At 39.3% G+C, this 19,331-nt stretch overlaps 1 protein-coding gene across 1 annotated transcript in view; it reads right to left on the bottom strand.

The window, feature by feature from the left end:
• The window catches only part of RELN (reelin), a 240,218-nt gene that overhangs the window by 126,219 nt on the left and 94,668 nt on the right, over positions 1–19,331 (bottom strand). The window contains exons 9-10 of the mRNA XM_005423559.1: positions 8,280–8,376; positions 5,065–5,305 (exon numbers count right to left, since the gene is read on the bottom strand). Coding sequence (XP_005423616.1) covers positions 5,065–5,305; positions 8,280–8,376 — 338 coding nt within the window. The remainder of the gene's footprint in view (positions 1–5,064; positions 5,306–8,279; positions 8,377–19,331) is intronic.

The raw sequence follows: 19,331 nt of genomic DNA, 5'->3' as shown, positions 1-19,331 counted from the left end.
AGGAATGTCTCTCAGATGAGCTGCAGCAGGAAGTCTGCCCATCCCTTCCCAGGAAGAGGTGGTGCATAAGGGCTCCTGAAGGCAAAGCAGCTGGCTAGAAGGCTGGGTTTGGCCCACAGACCAAATACTGCCTTGATATATCTTATTCAAAAAAAAACAAAGGAATCTTGTCAGAAGAATCTATCTCTTTGTAATTTTGACCAATATAAGGTCATAGCAATTTCAATCTGACATTTTCACACTGGCATACATAGATTACCTCTCCTCCTTCAAACAAATACATCCAAACTGATTCAGAAAATGGACACCTGAACACTTTTTAAAGCAAGAATTTAAAAGCAAAAGAAAAGGAAAAAAAATCTTATTTATTTTAGCACACACAAACCCATATATATATATATATGTTTGTGTGTGCTATATATATATATGGATCAGGATGTTTGTTTAAGAAGAAGACTATCCAAAGCTATTCCATTAATTAACAGAGTATTCAGACATTTGTAAATCTACTCTGGAATGAGGGAGGATCAAATAGCTAGATCAGCCTTTCTTTTTGCCAAATTCCCAGGGCTGTGTGCATGTCTTCTCTGCTCAGCAGCACACAACTATGCAGGTTCAGGAAGGACTTGCAGATCTGGGATGTGCACAGCCCTGCTCTGCTCAGGGTGAGGTAAAAGGTCACAGTGTTCTACACGTATTTTCAGTATATTTTTCTGAGTATGAGTGACTCTTTTCTTATGCAACTTTCCCTTCTGCTACCCTGACATGCATATCTGGGAAATGAAAATGAGCTGAATGGTGATGACCTGTTATTTAAAGGACCTACTGAATCAGGATACTGGGATTGGAATATTTTCAGGATTTATTGGTCATGCCCACAGTAGTAAATAACATGGATCAGTTACCATTCCCTAGTCCTAAACCCAACCTGCTCAGTGAGGCTGGCACACACCTGCCCCCATTGCCCCATCCCAAGCCAGGCTGCACACACAGAGCTCAGCACCAACAATCAGCCTCAGGTGTAGTCCCCAAACCCTGCAGAACAAACAAACCAAGCTGTCCAGATGAATGCCAACCTCCAGCCCCCAAATGAAGAGTGGCTGCAACTCTGTGAGTCAGCAATTCTGTGACTTGACTCTTCTCAAAGATGAAAAGTGTCACTGGGTTAGCACGCCATGGCCAAATACATTGTCCCTCTGGTGTCTGAAATGATCCATTCTGCTCTTTCCCAATGTGGAAAAATTCCAGAGACAGGTGGTTTGGTCTCAATGTTATTTTTGTACAATCAAAGCACTGCAGAAACAAAAACTCTAAGACTACTGAGGTTGTTTCCCTTCTCAAAATTAGTTTTATAGTTTGAACAACCAATTTTGAACTAGGACAATCAGAGAAAACAAAAGAACTTCCAAATGCTCTACCTCAAAGCTCAGCAATTTCTGGTCAAATATACAATATTTATGAAGTGCCCAATGAAAGCTTAAATCGGTTTTCTGTTCCATAGGAGTAGAGCTCCAAGGAACATCATTGACAGAAGTACAACATTCTTCCATGGTTTTCAGCAATCTCAACCACCAGAGCATCATCCTGACCATGCTCAGTTGTGAGGCCATGCTCATGCTCAGGACTGTCACTGGAAATCTTGAAGCCCAGTCAGGAATTTATCCTGTTCAACACCCTTCCACACAGCCCGACACAGATAAACACGTTCCAGTGGATCCAATTAATCTCCTAAGGGTTGCTTGGCCTTGCTAACAGCCTCTCTCTTGCCTTTTGCTGTCTTCTTTGGAACCAAGACACACAAGCTCAATGGCTTATCTCTCAGCTTGCATCCTGTTTCAGTAGCCAGGTCCAGCTGTGTCTGCAACCAGCCATGTGCTTTCAAAGGAGCAGCAACTGCTCCTGGGGGCAACAGGAAATGCAAGGAAATCCCTGGGCCAAGCTCAAGCAGACTGGGAGAGGAGGAGAAGCTGCTTCCCATGCTGGGCACAGGAAAGTTCCCACAGTGTTTGTTGAAAGCACAGCATCCAAACCCACCAAACTGGAGTGGGTGAACACATTGCTGCAAATTTCCCAGTCATACACTCACTGTCCACCCCAATGGTGTTATCTTCATGGGATGTACCCTCAAATATGAGCCAGGGACTCAGCAGGCAGCCAGGATGACACAATTTCTCTGTGAGGAGAGCATCTGCCTAGGTAGATGCACACTCTGCTGTGTCATTTACTGTCAAGGACAGAGAATGTCTAATGGCCTAATCTTACATGTTAGATTATCAAGAAATATTTTTAAGGCTAGTTTTTCTAAAATATTAATTGAGAGAGGATGGGAGGATATGAACTGAAACTTGTATGGCACAAATGGGCTTGGGTATCAGAAAAAAGGTCTTGTGAGATTGGAACGAGGTTTGGCATTGTGACAGCGAGTATGGGAACTTGAGGCACATAGGTGAGAGTTAGAAAAGGTAGCAGCAGGCAGCAATGAAACTTCATAGAGTCACAGAATATCCTGAGCAGGAAGGTGCTCACTGAGATTATCAGAGTCCAACTCTTGGCCTGCCCAGAACATCCCAAGGATTTCACCACATGCCTGAGAGTATTGTTCAAGCACTTGAGCTCTGTCAGGCTGGTGCTGTGGCCACTGCCCTGGGGAGCCTGTTCAGAGCCCAGCCACCCTCTGGGGGAAGAACCTTTTCCTCACAGCCAGCCTACATCTCCCCTGACACAGCCTCATGTCATTCCCTCAGACCTTACCCCTGGCCACCAGAGAGGAGATTGGTGCCTGCCCCTCTGCTCCCCTCGTGAGGAAGCTGCAGGCAGCCATGAGACCACACTTTGCTGATGCCTTAGTAAAAATGTAAAGAGGAATTTTGAATTGCTGTACAGACTTTGTGAACAAAGATCAGGACTATTTAGCAAGTTCCTGTTGTCTGGGAAGCAAAAAGACTTGTAGAAAAAAGGGAACTAGAATTATCTGTGATGGAAGCTACCCCTGTAACACTGTTAGGGTTTCTCAAATATTATTCTGTATGCCAGTGACTTTGGCAATGATAGAGAAATCTCCTACAGCCTTCCTCTATGCCATACTTAATGTCATTAGCACAATCTACAAGGATTCTTACCTTTCTACTTATACAAAATATTATGTTTGTGATGAACTGAGATTAGAAGTGTTTAAAGAAAATAATAAAAGATTTTGTAAAATGTATATAATATTCCAAATATGAAAAGCAAAAAAAGTAAAAAATTTTGTTCTTGGTGTTAGAATGCTACGACAGGTTTTATGCTGATCTGATGTAAATCTTGACCCAATTTATAGTCTTACTTTTGACATAACATGAAATTCACATTGCAAAATCTGTTCAAATTATATTTGGCAAGATTGTTCCTGAAAATCTGAGGAAGACTGCAGCAAAAGCTAAAAATGAGATGAGTGAAGGAGTGCTCTGGTGACAATACAGACAAGCTGCAGGGTCCCATGAAGAATTAAAGGCCTGCCTCACACATAGCCCTAATCCAGTGTGCCTACACCACAGCCTTACACATAGCCTCAGCCTGGTGTAAGCGGCTACACACAGCCAGAGTCAGCTGGAAACAGGCATTTGCACATTTCACTTGTACCTGAAACAGAAGATGAGCTTGGAGGAATGGCAGGTTGGTGAAACCTCACTCATGTCACATAAAAGGCTTGACCTTGATGGGATTTCTGTCTAGAAACTCTCAGTGATCTCCAAGTTTAGGTCCTTTGTCTTTCATAAATGCCTAGCTGTGTATTGGCACAAACTAGCTCGGTTTAACTAAACAAACCCCAAAATAGCCTCCACAACCAATCAACAAAAATCATAAACAGCAGCAAAAAACCAGGCTTATTTCCTAAAATTTAGATGTTGTTTATACATATTTCAGAAAGAGTAAGCAGTGTTTAGGCTTGGACAACTGAGAAAAGTAACATTGCCTGTGGTACATTAACCCTTGCTCTTCTTTCACACCTTCACATATGTGGGCTGGATTTCAAAATCCAGAGATAAGACTGACAAAACAAGTGTTAAGCAATCACATAATATTCATTAAATATGCAGGACATTATTTGATTCTAAAATATCGTGTAAAAATTTTGCCCATGTAGTTTAAATGACCTTGCTGAAGTAGAGAAAAAAGAGTTAATAAGATGGCACTATGATTAGTAGATTAGTGGGAATATTTATGTCTTAAACTGTTAATTTGAAGCCATTTGTATCAGGTTCTGTGGGAAAAGGATGAGGCCAAAACCAAACTCTTACTGCCCTCAGTATTCAACATCTGTTTCCTGTGCAATTGCCAAAACCATTAACAGCATCATAAATGAACCCTGACATCAAAACTGCTTTTGTGAATGAAAATAGGATGAAACCAGAAAGTCATCAGCTGTTGAACTTCTGGCTGCTTTGAAACATTGACTGCAAGAATCCAACTGTTTTCCAAATATTGAACAAATCTGCAGGTGAAGGTACTCTGTGCACAGAGGTCTTGTTGGGCTCCTTAGAGTTTTTTTCAAGGTAGAATGGATCTTGGTCTTGCTGTATCTCACATAGCAAAGCAGGATCATACTGAAAAAGAGAATCTTAAGGAGCAGCCACTACCCAAATTTGTGCTGCAATGGAGATGGGATATTCACAGACAGAAAAAGTGGGAAACCTTACTTTTTTGGGATGATTTGTGAAGTGAGTAGTTGTAGCTGAACAAGACCAAGCTAAAAAGCAGGTATTTAAAATATCTAACAGAAAGACTTGAATTAATTTCAAAAATATTGCACTGTTTTGCTGAAAGGAAGCCGTTTTCCATTTTCTGTTACATGATCTTTGACATGACAGTATAAATGCCATTTGGTTTTGGTCATGGCAGAAAAGTTGCATTGTTTTAGAGAGCCCCAATGGGATAGAGAAAGGGTAAAAACAAAGCTAAAAAGAGCCCAATGCTAGAAGCAGATGGAGTTGCCTGAACACCCTTATGATCACAGTTTGGTTAGATGTTACTGTCTTCTACTTACAAGAGTAATAATAACATTAAGCCATGGAAAATCAGACTAACCTTAACTGTGGCCCCAGGAAAGAAAAGCCAGTTGCCAGTATCCACAGGATCCAGATTATCTTCTAACACAACTTTTCTGTGAGCAGCATTTATGATCAGGACGTTGTCCAATGCCCAACAGGCTTCATACACATCACCAGCAAGAACATAATCCTGTTTCCACTGAAAATGGACGTTCTCCCCTTTAGCATCTTCAGGAAGGTACAAGATGTGGATGATTGTGCTGATATTGGAAGGGGCACTGAAAAACAAGGATAGGGAATTAGACCAATTTTAAGGCATAGTCAGGAACACTTTTCCCTCAATTAACACATTTACTAGGTGTGACATGCTTGTGCTAACATCCCTTGTATGCTGATAAAGCTTCTGTGGAGATCAGAAAATACCTGCCCTGAGGCAGAGTCCCACTGTGCCAGGCAGGGCACATCCAGCCCAAACAGGCAGCCTGGCTTCAAAGAGAGTGCAAGCTAAGGCAATAAACCACAGATCAGTGCAGATATTGGGAGAACAGGAGGATAGAGCAGGACCATGTCCAGGCTCAGTGCTGGTCACGGATGGTGACTGGGGATTGTCAGGTATTTTGCAGGTATGGCTGAAAGGAAATGTTAAGGAAGCTCATTAGAAAAATTGGTCTCACAAAATTTGATTTTTTTGCTTCATCAAAAGAATCTGCTGACTCCTGATATCTCAGTCTCTTAAGATTTGGATGGAGCAGAATGGTTGGAGAGAAAAGGTAGGAATTTTCTCTGACAAACGTGTCCTTCCAATCCCACATCCCTACTGTCAGGATAGTTCTGTGCATGAGGAGGGCCAGGTTGCCTTTCTTTCCATGTTCTGCTTCAAGAACAATACAGAAGAAACAATCCATTTGTCCTCTCTCTTGTTGCTGAAAATACAGAATGAGGGGTGGAGAGTCATACCTGGAGCCTTACTATTAGGCAATGATTAGGGCCTCGAGCTCTTCAGAGAGCAGTGAAAGGATTGAGGTTCATCCAGAAGAAGTTGGGGTGATGGGAGGCTGGGAGGAGGTGACCTCAACTGACCACAGGGATATTTCAGACCATGTGACACCATGCTCAGTGTATAAAGTGGGGAAGAAGGGGGAAGGGGGATATTTGGAGTGATGGTGTTTGTCCCCCAAGTCACCATGACACGTGATGGGCCCTGCTCTCCTGGAGGTGGCTGAACTCCTGCCTGCCCTTGGGAAGCAGTGAATTAATTCCTTGTTTTGCTTTGCTTGACTTTTGCTTTCCCTATTAAAGTGTCTCTATCTCAACCCATGAATTCTGTTTTTTACCACTCCAGTTCTCTTCCCAGTTCTGCTGGTGGGGGAATGAGAGAGAGTCTGCGTGGGGCTTGGCTGCTGGGTGGGGCTAAACCTCAACAACCACCCAGCGTGTGAATCAGCTGTATTCAAACCTCAGGCTGCAAGGAGTTACAAAAATGAGGTTTGCAAGATGTCAGCTAGTCAACGTTCTATTTGCCTTGGTAGTGATGCTTTAAAGGGTGAATAGTTTGTCAGAGACAATCCAGAGCTTTCAGGGGAAAAGGGCACCAATAGCTTCCTTTCATAGCAGAAAATAGAGGAACTTCTCTTTTGAAAGCAAAGCAAAATGCTGAAATGCAACTGCATTTGTCCCATATTGACACCCAGACCGTGCCCCCACAGATCTCCCTGCCCTTGCTGAACATTGTGTCTGTCACCCTGCAGTGCAGCGCTGCTCTGAGGCGCCGTCCTCGCTCCCAGAGCCCGCACACAGCACTGCCTTCCCCAGAGACCTCTGCCCTCCCTCCCAGGAGCCCAGAGCTGACATCCCACCCACAAAATACACACAGATGCCCTCCTGTCCCATATCTCCCCAGTTCTCCCACTGTTCCCTGGAGTTACATGTGAAATCTGCTGAGGCACATTCAAATAACACTGCAATTCATAGGGACCACGGGAGCAACGAGCATCCTTCCATAATTCATCCTCTCCCCTTCGCACGACATTGCTCTATTGACCTATTTTCTACTGCTGGCTCTCGCATCAAAGTTGAGGAAAGAGAGGTCAAACTGCATGCACATTAACTTAAAAAAAAAAAAAATTTGGTCTCAAGGGCTTGTGTTTGCATCCACACAACTCTCAAGTTTGCTGGCTTGCAGAGCTATGAGAGCAACTGAGCTGATGTTATGGACTAGGTGTGTAATTTTGCATCAATGTGAGAAAAATGGAATGCATTTTGTGGTTACTCTGAGGCAACTTCAGTGCCTGCAGTGAATTACCCTTGCTTTATATTTCCCTGAGATAAGAGTTAGCACCAATTGTTTTACTAAAATTTATGGGTTTTTTTAAATGAAATTGTAGTTCCACTCCCACAAGGAGTTGGAGGATGAGATACTGAAATACACAACCTTCCAGCTAGTTTTACTTCTTCATCAGAAATTAAGGACCCTTTTGCTCTCCAATTTGCCTCAATGGACTGAAAATTAGCTCAAGCAAGTCACTTGTACAGCACTGACACTGAGGTGATGCGGGAAGGCGCACTGAGATGCTATGAGTACATTACATATAAATAACAGCTTTTTCTTCCCCAGTTGCATAATTATGTTTTTATGCTGTTGCACAAAATGCCTTTCCTATTATTACTTAATAAAATATGCTCTCTTAGAAAAATCCATCTTTGGCTCTCTTTAAAGGTGTGGATATTGTGATGAAAAGATTTAAATTTTCCATTCATAATCCTTTGCATTTTCATGTATGCCAGTTGGTTTAAAAGCAAGGCACTATTTGTCATAATCTTGTTATTACAAGAGTGTTAAGAGCCAAGTGTTCATATCAAACTATAAAATGTTTTTATTAAACATTTTAATCTACCCAAGTAGAAACTTGAAATATTATAAAATACGGCCCTTGCTGACATTAAAAATGGTGCTAAAATGCAAAAAGTCATCAAAGTTTTGTTTTTTCAGGCACTTGATCCTGCTGGTTATTGGAGTTGCATTGTAAGTGTGAAGTGATTCTCTTCCTCACTTCCCACGTAGTCAATGGATGAATTTGTGATTTACCAAACCTGGTGGCAGTTCTGCAATTAGCCAGGAATTTCACCCCTCATCTTTTGTATGAACAAGGAGAACTGAAAAGTTCACAAAGAAAACAAGTTTTGAAAGAGCCAGGTTTAAACACCACCTGCTCAGCTGGAAAACATGAAAATTATTAAAGGGCTGTAACAAACCTAATTTTCTCCAGCTGAGTCCAATCTGCAGAACTGTTCTTGCTGTAGGACACCGTGATGCTGGGATCTGAGTAACTGAAGCGACACGAGCCCGATCCTGGGGAAGCAATGAAATGAGAAGTGTTACCACACAATGAAGCAGAAATGATTCTCCAATAACCACACTTGCTGACTGTGCCTCTGTCACCTTATCACTTCTCCCCATTTTAAAGTGCTTTGATTGATGATGAAATTTCCTGTGATCTGTTGCTGAAAGTAAACACAAAATAATGCATGCTTTATGAGTCAGAAATAAAGTAGAAATGATAAATCACAGCAGTGCCATGTAATCTCTGCAAATTTCCCAGGGGAAGCCAAGTAAATTACTTAACACCCCCAACTGCAGGAAAAAACCCACCAGCTAATGTTTAAACAAAACCTTCTTAATAGAGAATAATCCACATAGCAGAATTCACAGAGAAAATAGTAAAAGACTGTTTTTCATATTACTGTATAAATAAAAAAGTCTAGAAATAAAAATACAGTGAGAGGAAAATATATACAGAATTACTTGAGCCCAGAGCAAATGTGATTTAGGAATTTAAAAGAACAAAGATATTACAAAATTAGTTATTTTAAGGTTGCCTGAAGGAAATTAAATTAAGAAATCATCCAATATACTCCCTAGATCCCATAATTAATAACAAACACTTGATGCTGATCTGGGAATCTCAAAACACTTTACAAAAATGAACTAATTAAGCCTTATGGCACCCCTGCAAGGTAGGGTAATATATTTACTTTTGATTTATAAAAGGCTGCCTTCTGGGTGTTGTCACAAAAGATGAGCTTAACAATTAATACATGGGGCAGTCAAAATAAGACGAAAACAAGATTGAGAAATTCGTCCCAGAAAACATGATAAACAACCTGAGCTGTAATTAAACACACTAAAAATGCTATTTTTCCTCAGACACCAGATAATTCATCCATGTCAGAAAACTTGGTGCTCGGTGAAACAGACACATCCTAGCCTTTGCTCCAAAGACACAATGTCGTAAGCACATGAGATTGAAAGCAGCAGACATCATGTACTTGCCACGTTTAAGAGAAGCAGCTCTCAATTAAACAGCATCTCTGATGGCATCAGGGTACTACTGAGTGAGTACCACAGCTTTGCTCTCACTACAAATACGTATTATATGTGCCACAAGTAGTATGTTATGTTAATGTGTATCTCAGATTCATTCAATCATACTGAAAGTTGTGTAAATACATATTTTAATATATGTATAAATGTATATACACACTGCTGACAGTAAAGTAGTATCATTTTCCAACCCGGGGTGCTTATTTTTGTAAAAGAAATAAATGGCCTGATTAAAAAGGTGTTAACCACTTGTACAAGAGAACAACTTACACATTTTAATGGGAACATATGTCATTAAGCACAAAGCTTGCAGCCCCATCTCCCCTGAGGCAGTTCACATTCACAGCTCTCAGCCCTACAGAACTGCTTTTCTACTCTAAAATACACATCACAAACCTCTACAGGGGTATGGAAACCACTCCAAAACAGGGGATGAAGTCCTGTGCCTAAAATTTTCACTGATACATCAACGAGATTCCTGGAAATTATCCACCAAGTTGTTTTCCTGTATCTTTCACTAACGTTAAATTGCAAATAGAGTAACAGATACTTCCGAGCCACTACAGCTGCATGTGGCATGTTCAGCTGGTCTGACACGTATTCTTGCTGTAAAGAGGCACAGAATAATTAATATTGCAAAGGCAGCAGGACTTTGAATTACCAGCCATGTATCCAAAATGACTACAAAGCAACTGTCTGGTTATATTTTACTGACAAGGCATTTTATTTCTATCATATTAAAACCAAATGATGTCAGGAAAAGCCTTTGCGTTTCATATTTGCCCATCTGCTGGGATGGTCTACTTTACTGAGCAACATCTGCTGCCACTTCCTACTTCTGTGGAATTTAGGAGTTCCAACCCTGAATCACATTTGTTCATTTTATTTTAGAGGAATCCAGTTCAAAAATCAGGGAACTACAGCCAGTTTGATGTCTTTGGCCAGTCAGAGACTGTGAGGTAAAACAGCAACATACTGAGTTTTATGTCAGCAGAAATTAAAGTAACATAAACAGTTAAAATAACCAGCAATATAGACTTTATAACATGTGCCATTCCAGTTAGTGTTACAATCAACTTTTGGTACCGTGCTCTTAACAAAGTGAAGTTGAAATGTGCCGCTTAAAAAGGGGAAAAGGCCAGATTTGCTGCACAATCAGCATGAAAAATGTTGTCTGCTACATCTGAACACCCTCAACTATGCAATGAGGACCAAAGCTATTGCTTAAAAGAAATGGGGCCACTAAGAGATGGTTTTGCAAGGTAAGTGTGGTATTTCACTTTTGATACTGGAAAAAGAGCAGTGGAGACAATAAGAAAAGGAGACAAAAATGCTGGGTTTTATTATTATTTTAACCATCAGGTGGATTGTATTAAGATTAAAGATAGTTTGGGAAAGTCCTCAAGCAGCAATTGCTGGCTGTGATGACAAATGTGTTTTTATCAGTGTTTAAAGCCTCTTTTTATATGTTCTTGACTCAAAATAATAAGACATTGAGATTATTTTTCATGTACCTATCTAATTCTGCAAAACTCAAACTGACAAAAAAATTTTAAAATATTGATCTGGTACTTGAATCTTTTACAAAAGTAACACACATCCTAGTTTACATTAGAAATTTCTCCTCAAGAAAAGGGAGAGTGTGAACATGCAATTGCACTACAGGACAGGGTTTACTGAGATGGTCTTGCAAGTCACTGCCTTTCAGTATAATTTTCAATATTACTTTCAATATTACTATTACTTAGTACTATGCCTGTTAGTCCATATGACTTATTTCAGTAATCCTAAACTAGGATTATTTAAAATAGAAATCTGCTTTTTGGATGCTTGCCTCTACTTCAACCAGCGAAGCTGTATTCTGACTTTCTGAACAAAAATATGATCAGAACTTAAGTAATAACATCACAGGAATTGGGGCCAATTCAGCTCAGGAGGGAGGTGTCCTTCCCACAGCTCCCAGAGATGGCAGTTTGTCAGCTCTGAGCACAGAAGCAGGAGCAGGATATCATGCCATAAATATTCACACCTTCCTGTCCTCTGAAGGAAAAGTTGTACATTAAACCTTTTGAATGAGATTAGATTTGGTTTACTTTCAATCAGGAAAGCCCAGGATTTGAATTAGCCCTGAAAATGAGTAGCAAAACCTGCACAGTGATTACTGTAAACAAGTCTGTGTTAGTAAGCTACTGCATTAGAGAAAAAATGCTGTTTATTCCTTAAGATGAGTATGTCACAGCAAGATTAATGCCTTGGTGAGGTTATTGCTAGATAAATCTGGCTAAGAGTTAGGATTATACTTTCAATATTAAGGGCTTGCATGTGTAATTACCTATTGGGAACAGAGGGCACCCCAAACCATCCTCCAATAAATAGTCAAATTTTTTCTTTACATATATACAAGGCAAGATTGTCCTTGTGCTTCAGGAACAAAGTATTTTCTTCCTTTTGAATTATTTTACTCCTTTTGATAGACTTTAATCTGATGTTCACAGACTTCTGACTTCCAAAACTTTCAGAGAAAAGCTAGAGAAGAGACAACCTTCATGGATTTAATTTTAAATGACACATTTGAAGCTCAGACAGCAATTTTATCTGTTATCAAAAATTATGAGCAGCTTCTGTTATAAAACCCAGCCATTTCCATATACTGAATATTCTGAAACACTAATTCATTTGGCTGGTGCTTTGGATTTTTTCCCAAGCCAAATTTCAATAAAACAAAATTTTCTTAAAGTTGAGCCCAGGCACTGATGCTAATAGGAGAGGGTTTTGACTGGCAGAGTATGGGATTGTTAAACATGTCCTGATAACTACTTTGTTAATTCGGCTTAGCTAAATAGGAAAGAATAGAAAAGTGAAACAAAAGTATGTTTTTCAATTTTTTTGCTTCTTGTTTCACAGGACAGGTAACCCGTAGCCAGGACCTGGCAAGCACTGACCACTCTCAGCATATCCAACTGAAACAGTCATGGGGTTTTTGTATTTGTTAATTATAGGTTTTCTTAAGGTGATTTTGGCCATCTAAAATACTGGTGAATATTTTTAAAATGTCATGTAGGTAGCAGTTCTGAGAGTGTAGTATTTCAGGAGAGATGTTATGAAGGCACCACATATCAGCTGTTTCTATCCAGATATTCAGTTATTTGTACCCAGGCTGATAATGGCAGGCAAAATTAATTCTCACTACAGCTTTGCCTCCAACTGTGTCAGATTTACAGAAACCCAAGTCATACAGCTGTTGGTCTCTAAGATTTCTTAACATTGATCAGAGCTGGTGTTTTGCTGAGATAAAACTGGGTGCCATCTGCAAGGGAAGCAATATTTTGCTCCGTATAGAGTGTGATGTCCTCTGCCTCTTGACAATTCCTTGATAGCTCCTGTGAGTGCTTCCATGGATAAGCAGATGAGATATCTAATGCTGGCTTTAAAGAGAATCAGTCTAATGGGGACTGCACAAGAAAGATTCATAAAAAAATTGTGCAGAAGGCTTCAAATTCAGAAGGGTTCAACTGCATTCAGACTCCTGAATGCAGTCTGAAAAACAAAAGGGCACTGGGAAGAATCCCTTATATCTAATGCTACAAGATTACATTTATTAATTTTTTTAACGGGATGAGTAATGATTAGTGTTTGCTAAGGATTATAATTTTGTGATATCACTTGAATTAAGCCAAACTGGATAATGTAAATGACAAGTGGTCAAATCTGGCTGGCTTGCTATTAGTTTTTTTCAAAGTAATGAACCATACAGTTAGGTATAATGAATGGTCCATGGATTCTGATATTTTTAGGTGTATGTTTATATTGGCTTTTGATCAAGAAGAAGATGGTTTAAACCATTTTAAAATACAGAATACTTAGTGCTGGATATACGAGATGCACTGATACAATAATATGCAATGCACTGTTCATTCCATTTTGTTTCTGAAAATTTTCTCAAGAGAAGGTCACAAGAGCATTTTTAATTTTCTTTGAAGTCACAACTTTGAATTTAGTTATGAATGTGATTTTTAACTATGACATTTTAGATCTTTAGACTTTTTAAACAGCTTTTTCTTATTTTTAGAGTGAATTTAGAATACAAAGAGGTATTTTGAGTGTAAAAAATATTCAAATTAAAAACTGTAAGAACTGCATTGTATTTTGTAATCATTGTCTATCTGTTCATAGTAACAAATATTTTTATTGCTGGCTGCTTTTCTTTCCCTTGTGTGAAAAGGATTTTGACTGTCTGTACTCTTGTATGTCTTCTGATAAACGATCTGAAACAAGTGTCTGCCACTAGGAAAAAAAATGCCAATGGTGTTTGCCTTTCATAAAAATCAGATCTACTTTAGCATTAGTGAGAATTATGAATTTTGTAATATAAAGTCTCAGCTATTTATTTTCTGCAGGTTTCTGAGAGCAGTTAATTTTTGTTCCACTGGCAGATTTAGGCTGTTATTCAATTTCAGAAATGCTGGGTAGTTATTTACATCTAAATAAAACTGAAGGATTGATGAGCAGGCTAAAAGCCACCACTGTAAAATTGTAAAAGATGAGGAGAAGAATAATTAGTAAATACACTTGATAAAATCAATCAGAATAACTTCCTAGATGAAGTCCTAGAAGGTAATCTGAGGCTAAACCCTGGGAGGATGGGGCTCTGAGCAGGCGTCCTTGCCCCAGGTGTGATCCTGGTTGGAGCATGGAGCAGGTGATCACCCACGGGTCCCTTCCCATCCACCTCCTGCCAGGATTCCCAATAACAGCAAATGTACTTTTCATGAATTAATGCAGCTAATTTCCTGTAGATGAGAAGTCTGAGGAAATACTTATCTGGTTCAACTTCCTCGTAGTCTATTTATAGTCAGAGATCTGATGTGCTTCCTGCACTCACACAAATTTGCTCTCTTTTAATGAACAAGCTCAGATCACAATTCATATTGCTTTTTGTGCTGAGAACATTAAGGAGAGAAAAATAAGCCAAACAGAAAGCTGTATTTCCCTCATGCCAGTGTCCAATTTATTCTGATGTAAAGCTATTTATAGAGTCTCTTTCTGGGATACAGCCAGCAGGTATGTGCTTGGGTAATAAGCCTGTTGCCAAAGAAATAATTACATGATGCTAAATTTAACCATGCTTTTAAGTGCACCAACATCATATAACAAAACTCCTTGCTGAAGGCAAAGTGAGCAAACTTGCTCAGGCCTGGCTGAAATGGACACCCAGGAACTGTAGCAACTGAAACAACAGCATCATTAATGCTCCCAAAATACTTGCAGTTGCTCTTGGATGTCTGACAAAATAGTAACCTCTGTGTTCAGAAAGCATTTTCTACTGGGGTGCCCACATTCTGCCCTTCAACATTATTGCCATTAAAGAGTTAATGTCACATTATGTGGAGGTCCCCTATGTGAGAGGGTGACCTCTCGATGAAGCTGGGCAAAATATAAATGATACCATGTGAAAGTAGCTCAGTAGTACACTTACACATATCAGTAAATAGAAAGAGATGTTTTGTGTAACTTTGTGTTTAGCAGCCAGCTATGAAGGTCTATAAGCAAGAAAATGAGCACCATAAGGTGTTGGTAAAAGTATTAAAATACTGCAGGAAAATACATGAAGTTTTATTTAGATCCCTACACACAGTCTAGTCTAGAGGCAGTAGAAAACACACATTGGTCCCAAGAACTGCTGTGTAAAAGGAGCTTTCTTGAATATACAGATATGAAAGTCCTTTCCTTGGCTGCTTTAGTGAAATTCTCTGGCACCAAGAAAACCTGGGAAATGATATTTCTCAAACCAGTTCTGCGCTGGGGTGTCTCTCTTTTCTGAAACCCAGTGAAACTGATTGCCTGCCTTTAAATGTATATGCAGGTAGATAATAATTAGCTTAGTCAAAATTGTTTTTTGCAATTCCTGATGGGCATTTCTATTTTTATCTGCTTTTATTTTTCAGTCCCTCACCCACTGGAGGAACAGCCAGGACTGTTTTGCTGAGCTGGGGGATTCTCAGTCCCCCCCCCGCCACCCCGGGAACTACCGATGCTTTGTTGTTTAATTCAAAAATGGACCTTTTTAATTATACAAAATTGTTATCTGTGTACAATGATATGAGCAGGATTAAGATGAGTCTGTCTGTAATCCAGCATTTATTATTTGCAGTGACCAATTCCATAATGGCCCACGTTTGACTGTAAGGTGGTGGCACAGCCACCTGCCCTGGATCTGAATCCTGAGGCTCTTCATCTCTCCTGCTTTTCTCCATGTAGTAAATCTTTAACGCTTACATTTTAATTCCCAACAGTGGCTGAGAAACCCTGGTACAGAAGTAATAAAGACAATATTTCATTGTAACCTTGGGCTAGCCAAAACAACACAAATCATTTTGCCCCAAGGCCATTAAAATGTCTTTCAAATACAGCATCAACTTTAAACCCTGGTTTCAATCTAGATATTACCTAGGCAGCCCCTCTTGTAAAACTCTGAAATAAATAAACACCACCTAACATTTCCACATGCTGTGTGAAGAGTACTTGATGATATTACTTACCTGTCTTATTCTTTCACATCAGATGTAATGTATAACCTGTGCATCAACACACACAGCTTTTCCACCAGAAAAGGGAAATTAGTAGGTTTCATGTCAAACATTAGCAAATGGCAATTTGAGTAGCCAAGCAAAAAACAAACAAAAACCAACCAACCAACCAACCAACCAAACAAAAAACCCCCACATTGTTTTATTGGGAGGGAATGGGAAATGAAGCAAGCAGAAGAAATGCAGAATGGTCAATGACACCAATTTCAGTATTGAGTTATGTTATATTAATTTCTCAAGCTTTTCCCAAATGTATAGGAAAGAAATTAGGACAAAACAACCTGAGGGTTAAAATATTTTTAATGCTGTGCGCTTGTTGCTTAGAAGGGACAGAATCTAACTCTAGTAACAAAGAATCTGCCCCTCCCTGCTGGTACCACTGTGAACACAACTGTGTGGATGTGCCATGCCTGCATTGGAAACCTGGAAGGCACTGGAGAAAGAAATTTGTGTGACTGAGGGAAATCCTCCATGCAGGTGACTAAAGCAAGGGAGGTGGCTCAACATACCCAAAACATTTGGGACCACAGCTTCCTCTGTGAGGTTTTTTGGTGTTCAGCTAACAAGAGTGATGAATTTACATGATCAAATGCTCCTCCATGCTAAATTCAGAAGGGATTTATTTTTCACTGTGGTATTTCCCTAGAGATGTGTGAGTGAATTTTCCTAGCAAATCTGAAGAAAATCTCTATACAGTTATGCTGAGGCTGTCCCACAAAATGCTATTATAGCATTTGTCAGTCATCCAATAGCTTCTGCTAATTATAAAACTGACTAAACAAAAATGGAAATTAAGAGAAAATTATCAGCAGTGGTTCCTTTCAGCTAAAGCTGAGACCTACATAGCAAAACATGTTTGGAAATGTTCTATCGAGTGGTCTGAATTCAAGCAGAGGATAAACAGCATAAAAACACTACTGTCAATATAACAGCTGTCACCAGATCTGAATTAAAACATGATAAGAACATAAATGATAAATGTCTCCAGACTGTCACATGGGGCCAAATGTAATCATCATTGTCCTCATGGCTGAGCCAAAGTGGAATTGGGGTATTTCTGGTGGGAAGCAGAAGGGATCATCATCCCATGCACATCTCTGCAGAGTCCTCCAGATGCTGCTCCAGGGGACAGCCCTAGCAGTGAGAAACTGTTGTTTGCTCCACAGAAATACATGGAGCTCAGTGAATCCGCTGCACTATTTATTTTTGCAAGATTATTTTTTGTTCATGATGATCTTCTATTTGCTAAGGTTAATAGAGAAGTAAATGTGAGTTCTGAAGCACAGAATCCTATCAGGTAAGGACTAATCCAAAGGGCACATTCAGCAATTCCAATGATGATGCTGATGATATAATAATAATAACAGTAATAATGATAATCTGTAGATTGAGCACACATCGAGGTAAAATAGATTTCCATTATCTACATAATAAAATAAATTTTATAGTTTAATTCTGAAAGACTACACTGGTAACAAAGGCAAATTGCTGCTACAAATGATAAGTGGAATAAATAAGCCTGAAAAAAATTGCATTTTACATTGTAAAGGTGATGAACACTATCCATGCTTTGTCTTCAACAACCATCACCAAGACCATTAGGCCATGGATTTTTCTGAGTAAAACAGCTTTCACATAGATCCTAGTGACCTTGGTAATTCACAGAGAGAAATAAAGTCTGCTGCTAATGATTCACTAACCTGATGTCTTAGGGTGAAGCAGGACATGACATGAAAATCCTTTTGGAATCATTATGTCAAATATCTGCATCCAAATCGGTGACCCTTACTCATAAACTAATTAAAAGCAATCAATAGCAGATTTTAAATAGTTTTCTGAATTACAGTCACAGAGGACTGTGAAATCAGCAGCACTAAAAACAGATTGTAAATAAACTAAGCCACATAGAAATGTGCATTGCACATCCACCTCACCACTTAAAAAACATGACAGTATAAATGTAAAGGCACCACAGGTAATACAATTACTCTGCAGTTAAGTACAACTGATGGTCTGATGGGTTTTAAAAGCTCAGGAAATTTGAAGTGAAGACAGGGGTGATTACTCAACCAGAAAATAAAGTTGCAAGAGTAGAAAGTGTGTTGAACAAGATTGGAGAAATTATTACTTCTGTTACTGGTTTAAGTGATTATACTGTAAGATTGCCAATGAAATATTTATGTATGCAAAAGCAGAGAGTTTGGCATTTTATTTCCTTTGGAGGAAGATAGAAAACGGGGAGAACGTGGGTACTATAGAATGAAGATCACCCCTAGCAACATCTCTGCACCCTGAATTACCATAAAGTCCTGAATAGTTGAATACCAATAGTAATATTTCTAAATAATATGTTAACCATATTAAAACCAATAGACATACACATTTATCCTTACTATAGGGTTCCATTAGAAAGCTATTAAGGGACATTGATAAATTGCTGGCAGGTATTGTTAGTGATTGTAATAGATTAATTTAATACATGTAGAACCCTCTATGGGATACTCGTCAAATGCTTAATCAACAATTGACTTGGTCAAATAATTTGGAACAATGGAAGGTGCAACAGATGACAGAGGAGTGACTGGATGATGTTAAAGAAGCTAACAACAATCTATGACTCTTGGTCAGCCCTGAAATAGTTGGGTGGGTGATCATTGTTGGCCCCTTCCAACTGAAATTGTCCTACTCTGTTCTATCCTATCCTATCCTTCTATCCCACAAGCAGAGGGAGGAAAGGGCCATTCTTAATCTACAAGTAAGGTCCAAATGTTTGTGGTTCCACACCAGTGAGCAAATCACAACATGAGTGACCCATCTTCTGGATAACATCTATTGGGATTTTCCTGAGAGGACAAACAGAGTCCATCTGGCAAAATCACAAAGCACTCTCCCAGATTAAAGCCTGATACTAAAACCTCACTGAAAACAGTTTTTACTGAAGGTTGATGTGCTAGGTTTTATTAATGTCAAGTCTTCTTTAGCAATAGCTAAGGCATTAAGCATATGATCCATGCAGTGAAGATGTCTAAAGAATTTCCAGTGCCAGGGCCTGGCAGCCTTCAGGCACTGGAGATCACCTGTGCTCATGCATCTCCAAGTCTTTCATGTTAACAGCAAATAATGATCTCAGAGAGAAGCCCTTCCTTGCCAGCTCTGTGGCATTCTCAGGGTCCACCAAAAGTATTTATTTATTTATTTATTTATTTATTGCAAGAAAAGTACTTTGCATCATATTGAGATTCTTGTAAGAGGTTCCATTTGTCAAGATAAGTGTATACACCAATATTACACATATGAAGTGACCATAACTCAGGTCACTCATAATCAATTAGGGAA

This window comes from Geospiza fortis, unplaced genomic scaffold, assembly GCF_000277835.1.
Source record: "Geospiza fortis unplaced genomic scaffold, GeoFor_1.0 scaffold424, whole genome shotgun sequence".
Lineage (NCBI taxonomy): Eukaryota > Metazoa > Chordata > Aves > Passeriformes > Thraupidae > Geospiza > Geospiza fortis.
The sequence above is the reverse complement of the archived record's forward strand: the minus strand, read 5'-3'. Positions and strand labels throughout refer to the sequence as shown.